This window comes from Globicephala melas, chromosome 4 (assembly GCF_963455315.2).
Source record: "Globicephala melas chromosome 4, mGloMel1.2, whole genome shotgun sequence".
Classification (NCBI taxonomy): domain Eukaryota; kingdom Metazoa; phylum Chordata; class Mammalia; order Artiodactyla; family Delphinidae; genus Globicephala; species Globicephala melas.
In genome coordinates, this window is record NC_083317.1 from 85,822,339 (window position 1) to 85,843,688 (window position 21,350).

Below are 21,350 nucleotides of genomic sequence, written 5' to 3' on the forward strand. Positions count from 1 at the left end.
GAGTGGGCTTTTCAGTTCTGAATCTGAGCATGTGCTATTAAAAAAAAAAAAGATAAAAGGCCTATCATGATTCTGCAGCACATATTTCTAAAGGACATTGGGATTAGTCATTTGTAAATCATGAAATCTTAATACTTATTTCCTAGAATCAGGTTATTAGTTCTAAAAAAACTCCCTGGGCTAAACCCACTTAAGATGATTTTGTGTTTCTTCCGTTCCCACTGAAACAGTCTTTACAGGAGGATTTTACTGAATATTCTACCTGGAAGAAAATGAAAAATCGTATTTTCTTTATATCATATTTACCGATTTGGGGATTAATGAAAATTCTTCTCATACCTTATAATTAATTTGTAACTCTACTACTGAAGAGAAGAATAAAAAGGCCAACAATTTTACATGTTTCTGACTTTGGTGGATTAAAAAAAAGACATTTGTGGGTAATTTTATTAAGATATGAAATTACTTGATATTATTTATTCAATGTTCAAGGACTGCACTATTCACACTACACCTTAAAATTTTCAGTTATCAGGGTTTTAGGAAAAAGCATGTAATATCATCACAACTTTAACCTCAACAGTAATAAATTTCAGGGCTAGGGTTTTACATACACTGACCTGGCAAATATTTTTAACTATAACCTGAATTGTCCTTCAGCCATAAATTCACATCACTTAGCTTTTTTATGCACGTAAATTAACATAAATTATGCACATAAAATACTTTTCAGATGCCAAGTGAAAGAGCTTTCTTCTTGCTCAGTAGTCTTTATATAATATTGTAGAGCAACTCCCATAAACCCACAACTACTTGATATCACCTTGCAACACACTTCGTTTAAGTTTGTATCTTCCTAAAATTAAGACATCTGGCTAAAATATTTACCAAAAATCCATTCATTAGTATAAGAACCTTTAAAATTATTTCCTTAAGAACCAAAAATCAAATTCGTGACATTCCTTATTTAAAAACTGCTCATTATACTTCTTTATAAAAATAACTTTAATAAAGAATCAAAGGCAAAAGTAAAATTCTGGATTTTACCCCAATGCCTTCCAAAAGTTGCCTATGATTAGAATTTTGTTACAAAGACTTTCCTAATATCAAATCTCTGATCAATTCCCTAAACCATTCTATTCTAACACACTAAATTTTTTTAAGTACTAAGATTTCAGAGGATTCATTACAAAATGATAAATTGACCAGCTAATATTTTACTACTTATGAGCAAGTATAAATGCATCTTAAAAAGCAATCAGAATACTACTCTAGGCCTTTAAGTAGGTCCAACTACTTTTCAACAGTTGGTATAAAAAGTAGAAAGTTAAAAATCAGCAAATGGAAGATCAAAGTTTATTTACTACCTGCATACAAAAACATATTGCACATCAAACAACCAAAATCAAAAAAAAAAAAAAAAGGAAAAAAAAAGAAAAAGGGGGAAAAAAGAAAAGGAAAAGATACTCTACTGAAGACTAACATGTAGTTTATACAGAATAAACCTTCTGGAAATTGATCTTTTCAGTAGTTCAGGTTATGTCTGAATGGACATGACTAATTCAGCTTAGTGTTTTAACTAAAGCTATGTTTGATTTTTTAAATACTGTACACTTTAATAAATAAACCAAACAAAGCCTCAATGTAGAACAGTCACTGCCAATATCACCCAGTGTCCCTGCAGATGAGAATTTAACAAATGTATTCCAGTGGCCTGCAGATTTTCCTCTACATACAGCATTTTAAAAACACATTAAAACAGACCAGTTTCCAGACTAAACTAATGACGAAATTACAATTCAGTGCAAAATATCTTAGACTGCATTTCACTCTAGTTTTCCTCAGGTGAAGAAGTGGTTGCATATTATTAAAAATGTAACAAAAGCAGCTAATGCTTTCATAAAGAATATTCCCTTAGGGATCCCACCCCCCACCCACCTCCCCCCATCTCTGCCATATTTTGAAAACAAAATAACATTTCCTATAGCCAGCAACTTTTTTTAATGTTACATATACTATTCTCAAGGCACATCTGATGATATATTTTATAACACAGTAGGTGTCAAAGTATGTTTAACATATGATTTCTTCAGGATCCCTCCCCTTTCTGAATTCCAAATGGAGGAACTGAAAGTGCGATGTAAAGACTGGCGATCCATATTCTATCTTTGGCAAGCTTGTACAAGCACTATTGTAAAATGTAATGTAAAAGAACTGTAAACTAGGAACTTCTTCAGTTTATGAAACACCATTCAGGACTGCTGCTTCTTGAGTATTTTCTTCTTTTAAGGTATTAATCTTTTCTTCTCCTGGAGTACGCTGTAGCTTAGAAATTTCATCGCCAGAAGCACTAGTTGGGCCATTTATTGCCTTTTCTGAAGGACCATGCTCTTCAATCACATCTTTTGCCTGCCAAAGGGAGACAACTTTTTCAACTTCTTTATAAATGAAATCTATAGCTGAGGAGGACAATAGCTACATAAACATTAATTAGCTAATAAATAATTTTAGTTTTCACATACCACAATGGATCAAAGAATTAAAACATTCTTAAAATTCAAAACAAATACCAATGTACTCCACCTCTCTGGGCTTTTCAACTCTTTATCTCTAGTATCTAGCGGTGCATAAACCACAGGAAGAATCTGTACCTGTTTACTGAAAACTTGCACCTAATTTCATTTTAACCACTGGAAAGCTCACCATATAAAAGATATAAACATTAATACCCTAAGTAACGCAAATAACCACCTACTTACTCACCTTTTTTTTGGAACTCACATTTACATATCAAATCCCTTAAAATATTTAAAAGAATTGAAACTTAAAGGTCTTTATCCACCACTGAGAAGAGGTATATTCAGCCTATTGTTCCCCAAATTAAGGCAACAGTCTCTATGCCCAGTATCTTTGGGCAGACTGAATTTTACGAATGCTATTTAGAGTTCTAAATGAAAAGTATTTCAGGCTCAAGCATGCATATCTTCAGTTACCTGGGGCCAAAAACAAAATCAAGAGTAGTCTTTAACTAAAATATTACTGGTCTAATTGGGGAAACAAGTGATCATACAAGTAAGTTAAGAAGTGAAAATAAAACTAAACCATACCGAAAACAAAAACAAAAACACCAAAACCTACAGGTTAAATTCTCCTTACCATTTCTTTCTTGTTTTTAGCCAAAGTTTCCCTTGGGAGGTTTCTTTGTCTGCTCTGAGACTCAGCTCTAGAAATATAATCTGCAACTGTGACTGTTGAAGATGAGAAAAAAATTACAGGTGTTGAAAAAGTACTTCTAAAGTTTATTTATGGATAAAGAGTAATTTTACTTTTAAAATAAATTAATGGTGGGTTACCCAATTCAAAATTTTCTTAAGCTGGGTACCACCTCCAACCAAAAACTAACCCTGAAAAATGTGCCTGTGGTTTAGTGCTGACTACAGAAGATTTCAAGCTGGAGAGGCAAGGAAGCCTAGATTAAAGTCCTCTTCAACAAGAGTCCAGCCATTTGCTTCTGGTTAGTCTACAGTTGTGGGGTAAGTCTGACATAGAAATCCACAACCAAGAACAGAGAATGCAGCATTGTAAGCCCAGTGTTTGCACTTATCAGTGGGGGAAAAAATGGGGCAAACTGGGTCAAATCGTGGTGTAGCATGCTTCAATTTGAAATTTTCATCAAAGATGTAAAAGATTTACTCAGAAATTAGTTGTTCTGTTTTTTTTTTTTTTTAACATTTTCTTTAAAAGCACAGTAAGATATCCAAGTGTATTTTATGGTTCCTTTTTCACATTTCACACTAGAAACCATTCTGAGTAATCTAAAAAAACTGCAAGCAAACTAAAGATGACAGAACACCAACCTAAAAATGTGGCCATTGATCATGGTGGGAAAAGGTCCACCATTAATTCAGTAACCACTCCCTTTCCCCATCTTGCCAATCTTTCAAGCGACTGACTGAAAGGTGTTTGTGTTTACAATGGCAGTAGGGATACAGGGAAAAGACTAACGCAAAGGCGAAAAGACTAACCCACACTAACACCCTACTGCCAACCCAACTGCAACAAACTACCTCTGGTCTGCTAGTACACTGGACTGGCCTCACACTGCAGAACTTTCTCTTCAAGGACCTGCAACTTAGAATTCACTGATTTGAAGAAATATCAAAATAATCACCCTCTTCCTTTCAAAGTATTTACTTTCCCTCAGAAACTGATGAAGGAAAATCCCTGATTATGTGGAATACGGTGTACTTTAAATTATGGAAGCAGGTAAATTACGAAAGAATTAAAACTCGGGTAAATTTAAAATTTAAAGTCACTATGTACAGGAAGAGCTAGTCCATCAGGTTCAAATTATATGAAAATAAATCATTTTAATATAATAAAAAGCTGGATTGTATTTACAATTCATTTTTCTTAATCATGAATTAACATGCTAACACCTTTCTTTATAAGATCCAAGAACTTTCTAGAACTTTCAAGAACTTTCTAAAATTATACTGTTTACCAAGAAAGAATTCTGACATAGATAGAACTATTAAAATGAATCTTTTTAAATCCCAAGGAAACAACTTAATTCAGAACTAATACACATCTTTAGAAACACCGCTAAATAAAGATGTTTCATGTCTAAAACTGTCTCTTTCCCTCCAAATTATAAGAAACTCAATGTACTCATTTTGGAGCTTTATAAATGGTCATTTAAATTCACTGTAAATAAATTTATAAATACATTTAATAATAGTTTCCAAAATTGGGGAGAGGGATACTATCAAATCCACTTCATCATTATATCTACATACACAGAAGCAAAAGCATCCTATTCTAATTTGGAGAGCACCTTAATGAATTCATTCTGTTTCCATGGTTGAGCCCTCAGTGACACCTGGAAGAACTCAGCTACCTGGAAACCCTGATGCATAGACATGCATACTGCTAAATTTGAACACGTGACAATTCTTAGAACTCTTCATCCACTATGTACAGAGAATAGTATACTTTGATACAGTTTATCAATTAATAGGCACTTAGCTGGAAAGGTAAAAATTTATCAGTGCCCCTCCCCTACCAAAGGGAGGTAAAACTAAAAATAACCTGTTAATTCAAAGAAAAACCTGTTTATAGCCAGTCTTTAAAATAAAAGCCACTTAAAAGTTCAAAACAGATTAATAAGTATTTACAATATCTAGAAAAAAACTGAGGCAATTTGTGCAGCATAAATTGGGACTCTAGAATTTAAGGGCTCCAAAGTTAATCCACTGGACACCAGTATACTGTCATTCTTTTCTTAGTAAAGAACACTCACTGCTTAATTTATACTAAGGGCAACAAGAAATTCTGAGCAAATATTTATTTCAGAGAATGTTGACATTAACTTTGGATAGAAGCTGCCTTCGTAGAACTCCTTCCAGGGGCAAAGGAGAAAATGATGTGCTTTTTCCACCTATTGTGTGTGTGTGTGTGTGTGTGTGCGCGTGTGTGTGTTGGTTTGGGGGGCAGGGGGCACGCTGAGAAAGGCAATGAGTTCTAAAGAGGAAATTAGTACTTCCAAAGAACAGAGTAAAATAGGAATAAATGCAGTAAAGAACACAAATCATTGCTTAATTATTTAAAACTCTAAATTACTCAAGTTTCAATTAATACCATGCAGAAATCTCTTCCTCTTCTTTATCAAAGGTTTTACGTTATTCCCTTTATGTCCTTTGACTTAGTAATGAACCACCATCCACCTAGTTAATAAATTATGTTGTAATTTATTCTATCTCAAGCCCAACCTACTAACAGCTTAAATTTCCTTATTTGTAAAGTACAGCCAAAAAGTGTACACACTGCTATGCCAGCTTCAAAAAACAAAATAAATACAATCTCTTCATCTAAAAGTATTTCTAACACTAAAGAGAGAGAAAAGAAGAGAAAACAGTAACATTTCCTGGAACCTATTTTGACAATATTTAATTCCTTTTAAATTTACAACTATCTTTAAAACATCAACTTTTTTTCCCCCAAGAATGGAAACTAATACCCTTAACCAGTTTTCTCAAATGTCTCCACAACCACTAAACTTAAAATTCTAAATAAAGATACTGGAATTTACATTCTTTATTTGGGGAAAACACAAGAATTTGCTTTGGAAAGAATGCAAAATTGATTAGTTTAAAAGGGGTTTATTTCTGGTGCACACAGTTTCTTCATTGTAAATATACATGTGATTCTCCATACAAAGGAAATGGAATTATGTTCAAGATAGTATAGACACAGCAAACAAGTTTCTTTGAAGTTACTAAAAATTATATCTACTTAAATTAACATTCTAAAACTAAGTAAGTACTATTAATTTGAATAGTTAGTAGGTGTAAGGGAAAAGGCATCACACTACAATAAACAAAAACATAACATGCATTCCTCTTACTAGGAAAAAGACACTTTCAAGTATTTTTTTCATTTATACTTTTTTTTTAAACTGTGGGTATGAGAAACCCCACAAAAATGAGGTGCTGAACCCAGTTATAGCAAGCAGGCACCATGCAAAAGCTGCCCAGTTTTGCCAATCAACCTCAATCACAATCTACAACATAGTTCCTGGGATGGCAGGCCCCAACTCAAGAATGCAGAATCTGCCAAGTGGACAAAATAACGGTATTCTCAACAGTATTTCCATGTAAAAAAATTGAGACACAACATTAGTTCAATTAGACGGGTTTACTACACATTTACGGTGTGAAGGAAGAATGCATTTTCTTAAGAGTAGTAGTCGTATTAGTTGAGTAAACAATTTATGCAATGCACATCTTGAATGTATATGCACAGGTGTACATGTAAGTATAATATATTTAGAAAGCAGACACATGACATTTTTTTTTCATGCTTGTAACCTGGTGTTGGCAACAGGTCCACGCAAGTTACCTGGCTGTCTATCTTCTGCCTGACCCCTGAAACGACGCCTGCGGCTACGATTGCGTCGCTGGGGTTTTTTTTCACTATCATCTGTAATTGCAAAGTTCACCATGAACTATTCTGACAAAAACAAAGCAAAAAACAAAGCAAAAAAAATAAAAAAACAAAAAACTTCTTTCCTTCAAAGATTTAAAGAAGGGAAAAGAACCTTTTAATTAAACAGGAAAAATAAAACAATACACATTACTCACAGGAAAAATACTTTTGTAGTTTAAAACATTCCTACTACATTAAATATGAAATTATCATCCAGAAATTAAGAGGGTTTTAACTCTTGATTAAACAAACTCTAAGACTTAATTACCATCATTCAGGAATAAAGTTTTCCTTTTTTTTACCAAAGTTAATGACATTTTAGCCCTCTGGAAATCAATTCCTACTCAGTATACACACCTTCATTAGTGTCATTTATAACATTTAAAGAGGCAAACTGAAAGCCCAATTTTGGTTTAGAACAGTAAGAGTATTAAGTGCCTTGCAGTTTGAATATTTGTATTGAAGGGCACTTTAATAAACCCTCCCAGTTTCAAATTATTTGGCTATACAAATCTGAGAACTAGACATTTAAGACAGACACAAAGCCATCTACCTCGTCTGAAGTAAACACTAGGAAAAATTCAACTTGTGAATTGCATATGTTTGGGATTTTTTTTTTAAAAAAGCTTCATACATTAACAATATTATACAATAATATATATCTTTTCCCTAAGTGCTTACATACCTAGCCCATTTTCATTAACTGAAGCTGTATCAGATTCAGTCATCCCATCCATCAGAACAGCATCTTCATCAGTCCTTCGTCTACGAGACCGCCTACGACGGTTAGTACTGTGATGAGATTCGCTGGCATCAGTGTCTGCAGTCTGATCTGATTCTGTATTATCAAGTAAGCTGTATGGATTGCTGTCTGGATCTTTGAGCACTATATGCATGTCAGAGGCAAGAAATATTTGTTTAAGAGAGCTGCAGTTATTAGGAATACTCCGACCTATATTGAACTATATCAATTAATGATAAGAAACTTCAATTTTCCCCAGGTAAAAATATACCCTCTCTGTCTTCAGATAAAATGTTTTCTGTATCACTATTTTACCTGAAAAACAACAAATATAAAAACCTTTAAATGGCAATGAAATATTAAAACAGAAGAAGGGCAGACAACTTGGCTTTCTACCATTTCTCTTTGACTTGTTTTGATAACGTATTAGGAACTAGTATATTATTACATGCTACTTTTTACATTCACATTCCTAGCTAATCCTGCCCAGAGGCTAGAGAAATAAAAATGAAAACAAATATTCAGCTAAAATGAATCACTTCCACGAAACAGCTTTTTGTCTCCATAACTGAGTTCAATGTGGTTGCTGCTTCTTTGTGCCAATGTTAATGAACTATTTCCAAATAATACTCAACACCTGCACTCCATGACATAATAGAAATCTCTTACTATGAACTGAAGCAAGCAAAACAAGTCTACACAAAAAAGCATACTAAAAAATTTGAAATTCTAACTGGTTATAGGAAAATGTGGAAATGAATGTTGAGTAGTACTCCCATCTCCAGAAAGAAAGAGTGAAGGTGGAGTAAGGTGGGGTGAGGGTGGGAAAGGAAAGGTTTTAAGATATAATTTATAAGAAAAAAAAATACCCATCTTACCTATGTGCATTTATTGCTTCCACCAATCAAATTATAGAAGAAATTCACCTAATCACGATTTTTCCTTTCTAAGTTTCCTTTGGTAACAGCTAGCAAGCTAGCATCTTTGCAAAAGACACTAAGTTTATCCATTAATCATAAACACTAGGTAAAGTACATTTACTTTGTAATTCAGCATACTATAATTTTATAAACCTTGATAAGAGTGAACAATATACTAAAATATAAAAAACTATTTCCCTGGAAGTCTGTAAACTGAACTTTAGGACTTGAAGAATATCACTAGAACTAGAGAGTACTTTAAAGTCCCGTAAAAGGTGTGATTTGATCCAGCCTTTTTTAAAAATTTATTAAGAGTGGTTTTATTAAAAGTTGCCATACAATAATATGCTATGGATCTAGTCCATGGATCCCTGACAATTCTCAATTCTCCCCCCAGCCCATTATACTAAGCAAGAACATTCTGAATATTCTAGCTAAACTTTCACTGAGAAACACTCTATAGTGCTTTTCCTTATGTTGCTATGTGTATGTGTGTATATATATATATTCTACTATTTTCCTTAGACAGTTAAAAGAGAAACTTCCAGAAATGAGTGGCCCTGGTAAATGAATTAACGTATATGAAATTATACTGTTTACCAAGAAAGGATTCTGACATAGTATATAAAAGACTACCAGAACTGATGGAAGATTTGCCACCACGTGGTCCACCACGACCTCGACCCCCTGAAACACTTCTGCCTCTTCCTCCTGGGCGTCTCCTGCTGTCACGCTGATGCCGGCTCTCTCGGTCATCTTCTCCCGCCAATGACCAATCACTTAGCTCGTCTTTACGCTCAGATTCAGTTTCAGATGGGTTAGACAGCTCAGAGTTTGTACCTTGGGAAAGAAGAAAACATAAGCCAACTATATTTCTATTAAAGAAAAAAGTGAAATTTTTCAACATTATTTCCTGCTAATCACTGTTTAACCCTACTGATTGGCTGCTCCAAAGAAAGAGAAATAAAAATGTTAATGAATTTGAAATTTATTAACTAAGAAATAATTGAATGTTAATATTGTATACTAGTAATAAAGTATTTACCTAGTCAGATAGATTAAAAATTTAACTGTCTGGATGCGCAGAAACATGGCCAATAGAATTTTGCAAAGAACATACAAAACGTTACACATATACAATATGAAAATGCACTTAATATAGGGAAATATTTTTTAAATTTTGCCCATTTTTAGGTTTTTAACAAATTGTTAGTATTGGGTTGGCCAAACAGTTCATTTGGTTTTAAGTAAAAATAAAAGACACATTTTTCATTTTCACCAAGAATTTTATTGCACAATGCATTCACTAAGCAAACGAACTGTTTGGCAACCCAATATAATAAGAAATAACCACTATCCAATATTTAAAAGCAAATTTAATCATATTTAGAAGAATGAGTACTTTATCTGCATACTGTATTCTACCATTATTTCACTGATTCTAGGCAGCACCTTTTTTTCACATTTAACATCTCTGAAATAAGAATATTTCTTATAATTGATGGTCTCATGAACTGGGAGTGTATTTTTAGTAGCTCTACATAAAATTATGTTTTTCGCACAATAATGTCTTAAGTTTGAAGAATACAGCGTTTGAAATCACTGAACAAATTTTAGGTTACTCTAAGAAAAGACAGCTTCAACCTGACAATCAATGGAGTTGAAGCCATTATCAGTGAAACAAAACTTCAGCATGACTTTAAAAGTTTATGGACTTTTTCTAACATCCCAATGGCCAAATTCAATAGTGACCTTTTAAAAATGTAAACACTGCAAAGATTCTATGAAAGCTTACATCATTATTATTATAACACAATTAATGTGTCAGATTTATATGACCCAATCACTATCATACTCATTCCCACTTCTATTCTTTGTTAGTTCTGGGATGGCATTTTTTCATCCTTTCCTCTTAGCATAGAGGTATCCTATGCTTTTCAAAAGTTCATTTTACACCTTTTTTTTTTCCCCTGGCTGCATTGGGTCTTTGTTGCTGTGCACGGGCTTTCTCTGGTTGCAGCGAGCAGGGGCTACTCTTCATTGCAGTGCGTGGACTTCTCATTACAGTGGCTTCTCCTGTTGTGGAGCACGGGCTCTAGGCACGCGGGCTTCAGCAGTTGTGGCACGTGAGCTCTAGAGCGCAGGCTCAGTAGTTGTGGCGCACGGGCTTCTTTGCTCCGCGGCATGTGGGATGTCTCTGGACCAGGGCTCAAACCCATGTCCCCTGCATTGGCAGGCGGATTCTTAACCACTGCGCCACCAGGGAAGCCCATTTTACACCGTTTTGCTTTTACAAAAGACCTCCACAAATACCTGTTTTCGCTAACCAAAAGAAATCAAAGAGGATTTCTGCTTTAGGAAAAAAAGGCACGAAGAGAAAATAGCCTTCGGCATTTGCTTTGCAGCAAGCCATTATAGAGGCAGCAAGCACCCCAAACAGTGACAGCAGCACACCCCAGCTCCTTCCTCAGGAACTAAACTCAGCATCAAGCCAACATAGTTTTGAACTGTGTCGGTGAGCATCTGTGCTTTATCTCACGTTATTTTGTGCATCTATTAGCAAGATGTGTCCTAAGGTAATTGCTTCTTCACTTTATGCCATTTCAGCTTACAAAAGGTTTCACAGGAAAACTCTACTTTCTGATAGTGTGGGAAACCTATACATGCAAATCTATCTCCTTAAGGGCCCAGTTCAATGTCTGTAGCTTCCAACCAATATAACTAAAAACAGACCTCTCCCCTTATTTCCTTAATGTGTATCTATCATGAAGTATTGTCATGTGTTGTTTTCTATTTTCTCCAGTGTGGATTTACTTCCCACTTGGTCTACAATATAATAAAGGGGAGAGCTCTGTCTTATATCTCTAAATGCCCCCAGAAGCCTAGCAACATGCATATCAATTTTCTCTTGAGATGTGAATTTGCTGCATGATTTTGAAGTTCCTATGCTGAACTCCCAAATAAGAAAGATAAACTAGAAATACACTATATTAACTCCATAGTCATTTAATGATAAAAGCAAAACACAAGAGCTCTTCAGATACACAAAATGCTACATACTAAAGTACAGGGATTAAAACGTAAAGTTTAAAAACAAGCCTACCAACTTGCTTTCTCCTTTAAAGATAAGTCTTCTATCATCTTTTTTTCTCCATATGCCATTAAATATAGATATAGCTAGTCATTATATAAGAATGGATACGTCAGACATACATTTTAAGAAAAATATAGCACGCTTCTAGTAGTGACGTTCGAATCTTTGTTAAGAAATGAGTCTCATAGTAGAGAATGAATTAAAACACTTATTTTTCCAAATGACAAAAAAGAACTTTGTTAACTGATGTCATGGTCTGGTGGAATAAGGGTAGTTTATCATTTCATGAGTAGCTAAAAAAACAAAACAAAACAATCAAAAAAAAACCTTGGAATGTATCAGAACTTTGGGATTTATTTACAAAGCTATATATCCTGCCTGAAAACATTACCAAAATTTGAAGTTAGATGAGTATCTCATTTTTTAACAGAAGTTCCTTTCAAATTACCTTTAGAAATACAGTGTAGTATTTAACTCAGTATCATAAGCAAAAAAATTTTCTTAGGTTTAACCTAAATCTAATACTCAAGATACTCAAAGAGGGTGTCTAAATCATAAATAGATTTCAGTAAAGACAGCTATTAAGGTCAAGAACAAAAAAAGCTAATGAACTGGCTAGTGTTCCACTTCCTTCATATTAAACATTTCTGAGATGGCATAAGGAACTCTGCAGATGTAATTAAGGTTAAGGATATTGAGGTGGGAGGATTATCCTAGATCATCCAGGTAAGGCCAAATTAATCACATGGATCTTTAAAAAGTAGAGAACCATTCTCAACTACAGAGAACCACAGATGGCAGCATAAGGACTCTCTGTAATTACTGGCTTTATCAGATGGAGGAAGCGGTCAATAAGCCAAGGAACAGAGATTGTCTCTATAAGCTGGAAGTGTCAAAGGAACAAATTTTTCCCTAGAGCCTCCAAAAGGAAATACAGACATGCCAACACTTAGATTTTAGCCCAATGACACTCATGTCAGATTTCTGACCTACAGAACTATGAGATAATAGTATTGTAAAAGCCTCTGAAATTATGATTTGTTGCATAATCAACAGAAAAATACTCTGTTAAAATCATTGCAATCATTCCAATCTCAATTCTGTAAAATATAATTTCATGAATCCAAAAAGTCAGGGTGGGGGGAGGCTTTATAAATGATCCATGAAACCAGTTCAATTTGTAATGGCTCCAACAAATAAAAAGACCTGTTTTTAACAGAATTTTAACTCATATTTTCCCCTAAAACTTCTAAAATCACCTTATGAAGATGGTTCACATCCTTTTAAACTATAGATTTTTTTTTTTTTGTGGTAAGCGGGCCTCTCACTGTTGTGGCCTCTCCCGTTGTGGAGCACAGGCTCCGGACGCACAGGCTCAGCGGTCATGGCTCATGGGCCTAGCCGCTCCGTGGCATGTGGGATCTTCCCGGACCGGGGCACGAACCCATGTCCCCTGCATCTGCAGGCGGACTCTTAACCACTGCGCCACCAGGGAAGCCCCTGTTCACATCCTTTTAAATGAACACATATGCTGAACTTAATATTAACAGCTAAAGCCCCACATTTTATCAAATCCAACATTAAGTCATATTTTGTGTGCCATTTAAAGAAAATGCTGCCAATTAAAGTTGTAAGACATCATCCATTGTAACATATATAACTTCAGAAATGTTAAATTCTTATACAGCTTATATATATATATATATATATTCACCACCTAAAAAACCTTCTGCTATTAACTGAACAAGAACATCTACAACCAAATTCAAATAATTTTTATTTCTCTGGAGCCTACTTTAAGTTCAACAGCTATTTCAAGAAATACAATGTTACTAGTTGGCAAAGATTCAGAGGTAAGAGTGCCATCTACTGAACAATCTGCATAGCTTTCTTCAATCCAAATGATATTCCTCCACCATTCTCATTTATTTCTGTCAACAAAAGCATTTTGTCAAAGAGTGACCTCTCATCAATAAGTGGACTTCCCAGAGGCTTATAAAATTGTTCAATGAATTCATCAACCAAAAAACCAAATCTGATTATTTGTACTAGTAATTTGTACCTCTAAAATCATTCAATATGTACTTAATTTCTATTTAACTACTGATTGTCTTTTGTATTAAATGTGCTTTCAGGATTTTAATAGTTCTCAATTCTCAGTCCTTCACATACTGAACACAGTAACTGGAATTCTTCTTTTCAGGCTTCAATACAGGGTTAACCTTAAAATAATGAAAAAAGGGGAAGGGAAACTTGACCATCCAACTCTACAGCAAATGAAAAACAGTACAAATCTAATATAACTCTGGCATCATCAGATGATCCTTTGGTTAAACATGAAATGTGGAAGTGGAATCTGCACACTGTAAAGCTTTCATGTATTTGTTTTCCCTAAATGCCTTCTATTCTGGAAAAGGTTTATGAAACTTTTTCCCAAAGCAGTTAGGATGAGCATAGGGGAGTAGAGAAGAGAGAAGAGAAGAGAGAAGGAAAGAGAGAAGGGAAGAAAAAAATCAGGTCACTGCTAAGATCCAAGTCCAAATGCAGAAAAATGGAACAACTCCAAAGCTGAAGACAAACTGAGAAATTTAGGATTAGAGAATTGCTGACAATCACCATCCACTGGTTCCTTCCTATATAGGTTAAGCCCCATCCTCTCAGTGAAACACATTTTAAAAAATGTTCATTTATAAAATGTTAACTAGGTTCTAACTTTTAAAGCTCTCATATTATTGAAATGCTGTATTTCACAAAATAATTCCAGATGTGAGATATTAATATTCAAAACTGCCAAATGAACCAATATAGTATATTTTAAAAACCAGTACAGATTTGCTATATGTAATCATGGCACAGTGATTAGCATATTTTTTCATTTTTACTTTTCCTAGAGGGTAGGCAAAAGATAAATCCTAGTAATATCACCACCATCACTAGGTTTTTATTGGAAAATGTATATAATTGTACAGGGAAAATACCTGAGAAAACAAGTTACATATATATTTATTCTAAATATTTAGAACAAACATGATCATGAGCTATAAACTTAACAAAAACATGTTTCATTTCATTACACACAAACTTTTTACTTGAACACTATAAACCTTTTACTGTCATTAATATAAAGCATGCTGTCACTATCAAAACATGTACCTCGGAACTATCTCCTGCCCTCAAAGCCAAGATAAAGTGATGAACTAAACAATAATAAGCAGGACTTCCCCGGTGGCACAGTGGTTAAGAATCCGCCTGTCAATGCAGGGACACGGGTACGAACCCTGGTCTGGGAAGACCCCACATGCCACGGAGCAACTAATCCCACGCACCAAAACTACTGAGCCTGCTGCGCTCTAGAGCCCACAAGCCACAAGTACTGAGCCCGTGCGCCACAACTACTGAAGCCCACACGCCTAGAGCCCATGCTCCGCAACAAGAGAAGCCACCACAATGAGAAGCCTGCGCACCACAATGAAAAGCAGCCCCCGCTCGCTGCAACTAGAAAAAAGCCCACGCACAGCAATGAAGACCCAACGCAGCCATATAAATAAATAAATAAAATGAAATAAAAAATAAATCCTAAAAACAACCCAAAAACAATAATAAGCAAAATGTATTGGACCACCGAAACCACTACCAAAAAAAAAAAATTTTTTTTTTACCATAACCGGAGGTGTAATTAGGGCCCCGACGACCTCTGCCTCTTCCACTATAAGACCTAGAACCTTGTACAGAAGAGACGGTACTTTCATCAGTGGCATATCCTTTCTCTTTTTCAGGCCCTCTGGTGGAAGAAGGTCTGAAACCCATACCAATCTGTCGTAGCTGTTCATCAATCTGCAGGCGTTCCATTCTTAGCTGTTCTACTTCCTATAACCAAAACAAAAAAGGATAAATCTTACATGTGTTTTTTTGTCTTCTTAAAGCCCAGAGCTTGAGCTATATTCCAGTCCTACAAATGAAAGAAGGTTGTGATCTTGGGCAGTTATTCAGCAAAGTATAACTGTATTCCTAGTGAACACAATTTACAAGGTCATTTGCTAATTCAATTCACCAAGCATTTACAAATGCCTTAGCATCATGTGCCAACCATGCTAAGTGCTACAGGTATGCAAAATAAAAAGACAATGACTCTTCTCCTTCAAGGGAATGTTTACACACAAGCATTAGAATAACCTAGGGGATGTTCAACAGACAAGTGCTGAAATAACCTAGTTAAACAGCTAATAATTACATAAAATTACCAGATCTAGCCTTCCAGGAGTAAAAACTCTGCTAAATGAGGTAAGGTACCATTTATGACAGGTACTATTAATAACCTACTTTCCTATCAAAATAATGACACTTGAGTTGTGACCTAGATGAACTGGCAGACTTGGTCATTCAGAGAATGAGGTCATTACAGGATGTGAACGTAAAGTGTCTAGAGAAAGCTCTTGGCTAAAAGGCAGAGTATTGGAAAGATGAGTTTTAAAAAAAGGAATGACATTATCAGGGGTGCTTTCAAAATATTAACACAGCAGCCAACGATATGAGTGACTAAAAGGAAAACATAACTAGAGACAGAGCAGTTGAGATACTATAAACAAGAAAAAAACAGCAGGAATAAGAAGAGTAGAAAATGACAATTCCAACTTATAGGGAATTTCTTTTCTAAAACCTTTTCTCTTTATTCATCAACCCAGACAGACTATATTAAAAACAATGGTTAAGGATTATCAACTGATATCTATGGGGGTAGTACACATGATTCAGAGAATATCAGTTACCAAGAAAGCCCACCTTCATTCCTGGTTCTGTGTCCTATCTGCATCAAACACAAGAGTGACCATGTCTTAAACAGTACGGAAAGAAATGTAAAAGTACAGAGGGAAAGAGAAAAAATGTACACGAGGCCAATCATTTTACTACAGCAAAGGACTTTTAATATTCTCACGCAGAAAGAAAGGGCAAATATGAAGCTGAATTAACAAAAATATTTAAAGACTTAAAATTTATTACAAATATAAAGTTAAACGTGTGGAGCAACATGATATGAACACTATACAAACCTTTAGATAAGCAATATGATACTCTAAAAGAACTTGCACATTTCCAATGCTTTCTTTAGTGCCAACAAATACAAATGGAACCATCCCCTGTAAGAAAACACAACATCCTCAGTATTTAATATTTATGTTTTCTAATTTCTAATTCAATCTAATCTTTTAAGTATATAAACCAACTTTTAAAGAAATTTACCATCAAACTGGCATGAATTTTCAGACTAGATATATCACTTTAGTAGTGCTTTCCTTAAAAACGTAATAAAACCCATTAGCCAGGTTATCCCTATATTATGTGCTCAGATAGCAAAACTTTCAACATGTGTGTAATGGAAGGAGTACTTCGTGATCATTAATAGAAGCATCATCTACAGACTCTCAATATTTACACAATGTAAAGAAATTACTGATATGGGCAAGTAGTCACCAGTTATTAAAACAAATGAAAGGATTAACCCAGACCTGGTTTACTTAGCTGAATTTCAAAAGAGGAAGGTTTAAAAAAGTGAGGAGGAGAGTAAGATAATTTTTTTTTCCTTTATAGAAGTAAACTTCCAGCTTCCTACTGGCTAAGGGCAATGAACAGATCCTAAGTAAACACCCAATCACAGTGTCTTTCCTCATTTTCTTAATTTTACAGAATAGTTCCTAACAGTTATCTAAACAAACTGGCTTAACTTTGGATTCTAAATATGGAATTAAGTGTGGCTTAACTTTTTATTCTATGTAAGAAACTACTATGTGACTTATTTTCAAAATATTTTTTTTTTTTTTTTTTTTTTGTGGTACGCGGGCCCCTCACTGTTGTGGCCTCTCCCGTTGCGGAGCACAGGCTCCGGACGCGCAGGCTCAGCTGCCATGGCTCACGGGGCCCAGCCGCTCCGCAGTGTGTGGGATCTTCCCGGACCGGGGCACGAACCCGTGTTCCCTGCATCGGCAGGCGGACTCCCAACCACTGCGCCACCAGGGAAGCCCCAAAATAATTTTTTTAAAATTTAATTGAATTTTAGTATGGGAGATCAAAAAGAAGAAATGGACCAGGGCAGGTGCTAAGGCTACAGTACAGAGCACAGCTATCATGGAGCTTAAAGCGAGTGACTATAAGGAAGTAATTACAACTAGGAAGGCATGAAACAAGGGACTCTAACTTAAGCTTATTAGGAAGTGAGAAAGTCTTGACAGTGTCCTCAAAAATTCACATGCAGAAAACAGAGGATATAAAGTGAATAAAAGACACAGGGGAGGGGAAAAAAAGAGATCTTAAAAGTTTTAATCACATACTGTATTTCTGGGACTATATTATTTACGTTCATTATTTAATGTTCGTTAAAAATTCACTTTAAGAAATATCCCAATTCTACAGCTGAGAAAACTATTTGCTCCCAGCCAATTTCATATCCAGTTACTTAATTCTAAACAACATCCACGTGTTAACTGCCAGAACCTATGCTAAGGAATAGGATAAATAAAGTCCCTGTTCTAAAGGTAATCACAATCTCAGAAAAGATAATAAACCTTCCTGTAATAATCTCATTGTACAGCATTAATGATATGAACTTTAAAAGCACAGGAATATTAGGTAGAATGTGAATTATGCCATCCCAGATGTGGAAATTTAGGGGAATTCATAAGAGTATTATTGTCATTTAAAGCCAATATTAAAAATAAATAGAATTTTACAAGTAGATAAAAACGGTAAAGTCTTTCCGAACAGCTGATCTGCAAGGATTAAGAGAAATAGAATGCCTTGACCCCCAACTGGAGATAGTAACCAATAGTTACCTCCAAAGAAAAGGAGCAGTAAAAAGGCATCCTTAACTGCACGTATTTTACCGACTATTTTAATAGGTATTATAACCCATTAAAACAAAAAAACTGGAGTAAAGAGTAAATGATTATTACTGAATATATGAGTTTACATCTAAGTTATTTCAGTGAAATTTCTAGATTTAAAAATAGTTTTTAAACTGATTATTTATAGTTAACAGGTGACACTGAGATAAACTAGCACTCAGAAAAAAATAACGCTGATCCTGCTCCTGATAACATTACACCAAAAAAAAAAAAAAAAACTGGAGGGAAAAAACTAGAAATGCACTTCTGAACAATCTATGACCTGCCAAACATGACACAAAACTGCAGAAGTCAGAAGGCAAAAATATTTGCCACATACATAAAGAGACTAACTTACTCAAAATGCAAAAGCTTACACACTTCAGTAATAAAAAATGACAAAAAATATGCAAAGGACAATCTGTTTATAGAAAATGTCTTTCAAGCAAATGGAAAGGTAATATGTACATCTTCTGGAATGGCACTAATTAAACTGTGATAAAACTCAGTATTGGCAAATATGTGGAATACAGACATTTTCTATACTGGTGGAGGAATGTGTGGGAAAACTAACAAGATCTAAAAATTTAAATGCCATATAGCCTTTGATCTAACAAATGCACTTCCAGGAATTTACTCTTCAGTCACAAGGGATCTTTGCTGCAACATTATTTTTAAGAGCAGAAGACACAAAAAGGCAACCTGACAAGTCTAAAATCTATTAGACATGATGGAAAGAGAAAGACATGGACAGGACATAAATATAATTTATTTTTTACACCATACCTTTCTGTGCTATTCTAACCTTTACATAAACCGTGTTTCTTTTACAATTAAAAACTCAAATCTAATCTTAAAAAACCTTAATTAACTGACTTTAAATATTTACCAGGTGCCTACTCTATACAGTTCATTATGCTAGGGAAGAAGGGAGAATATGAGAATTCAGATTTGATTTCTTGACTTCAAGGAGCTCCATAACCTGGCTTAGAGACATAAGATAAACCAGAAAACAAAATAAAAGACTTAAAGAAAATCATTAAATACACAATTATATAGACAATAAAAGCTATGGTATACAGGTGGAAAGGTCATATTGGGCTAGAGGTGAGTCACCGAAGACTTCAGAGTAAACAAGTTATAAACTGAGTCTCCAGGGGATTTAGACAGCTTTCTTTTCTTTCTTTCTTTTTGGCCACGACACACAGCTTGCGAGATCTTAGTTCCCCAATGAGGGATAGAACCCAGGCCCACAGCAGTGAAAGTGCAGAGTCCTAAACACTGGACCGCCAGGGAATGCCCCTAGACAGCTTAAATTGTGAAATGGTGGCCCCAAATAAGCCAATATCAACCTTCAGATTTGTTTTCACATGCAATGTTTGGAAAATTGAAAAATTTTGTGTACTGTTTAGGTTTCCAGCTTTTCTTTAAAATATTGGAAGAAACAGCAACACATAATACATGCATTCCTACACAGCAACCAGATTAAACGTGAGCAGCATGTTTCTTTTATAGAAAGGCACAGTGTGCCCTCCCTTTCCTATCTTGTACATCCCAACTTGCTTCATAATTTACATAATGTGCTTGGTATCTTTTAGCATTTAAATTTCTTAACTCTGGCACAGAAATGGAGGTAACAATGACCAAAACTACAAACAAAGGAAAGTACAATAACTTCTTAATTTATGAAGGAGGGCCTAGAAGAATTAGCTTGCAACAAGATAGTAAATACTAGAAAGCAACTGGGAATAAGTCAAGCTAAGGGAAGACTAGATATTAGTATCAAGCTAAGAAATTAATAATTGAGTCATTAATGACCCTGCCCAGTAAACACCTTGATCTTCAGATCAATTTTAGGCAGTGGTTGTATGCCAAATGGATCACCATTATTTTATATAGTAAGTATAAATGGGGACAGTGCCTTATAACAGTATGACACCCTCAATTTTAATCCTCATCTTAAATTCAATAAAAAATGGGGTTTCCCCCCCATTTGGTGCATGGTGTTTGCTTAAGAATAAGTTAAAATTACTTGAGGTTCACAGCAGTTTTTGAAGCAGTGTAGGATGAAATCAATCCACAAGTACTCATTTGTATAATAGTAAGACATTTCTTTTCTCTCATTTGTTTTTAAGTGTGTATTTTACCTCCACATTCTAACTAATTAAAAGGAATAAAGAAAATGGTATCTTTCATAGGCATCTTTACAACATCAAATACCAGCTGTGAGGCTATTTATCTGAGCCAAAATCTACAACTTTCTCTGTGTGTGTGTGTGTCTCTCTATTTATTTATTTATTTAAAAAAAAACTTACTCTGCCCGATAGGCAAACAAACTCTCTAGTTATCGTGCAAAACTGAGGAAGGTGTGAATGTACTGCTTTCTGGGAGATAATATGGGGGAAAATCCTTGCCTTATGTTCAGACATGCAACTTATACAGAGTTGACCACTGGAGCCACAAAGGTGAGAGATGCTTACAGTGGTGGATGAGAAGGAAAAATACAGCACTGTGGACAAGACATCAACATGTAAGAAAAAGACTGAAAAAGAAATTTCAGAAAGTTGGTATCAGAATTACTAGCAACATAAAGCTTAAAGATTTCAATTAAAAAATGGTTAGGGCTTACAAATTCTAAAAAAAAAGTCAAGGAAGTGTTACATATCAAGAATTCCTTCACAGCCGACTGTTTTGTTTAGAATATCAAATTCTTTACACTCTAAGTACAAAAA

General features: G+C 34.8%; 1 protein-coding gene across 5 annotated transcripts in view; it reads right to left on the bottom strand.

The window, feature by feature from the left end:
- Positions 1-34: 34 nt before the first annotated feature.
- Positions 35-21,350, bottom strand: part of FXR1 (FMR1 autosomal homolog 1) — a 58,618-nt gene continuing 37,302 nt past the window's right edge. Inside the window, exons 11-18 of one of the 5 annotated variants that reach the window (XM_030862853.2) lie at positions 16,792-16,878; positions 15,553-15,610; positions 15,403-15,465; positions 9,286-9,489; positions 7,673-7,873; positions 6,901-6,981; positions 3,157-3,248; positions 35-2,409 (exon numbers count right to left, since the gene is read on the bottom strand). In XM_030862853.2, coding sequence (XP_030718713.1) covers positions 2,239-2,409; positions 3,157-3,248; positions 6,901-6,981; positions 7,673-7,873; positions 9,286-9,489; positions 15,403-15,465; positions 15,553-15,610; positions 16,792-16,878 — 957 coding nt within the window. In that variant the 3' untranslated portion in view covers positions 35-2,238. Of the gene's footprint in view, positions 2,410-3,156; positions 3,249-6,900; positions 6,982-7,672; positions 7,874-9,285; positions 9,490-15,402; positions 15,611-16,791; positions 16,879-21,350 lie in introns of all 5 variants that reach the window. The other 4 variants (XM_030862856.2, XM_030862846.2, XM_060298380.1 and 1 more) reach the window with 4 other exon arrangements.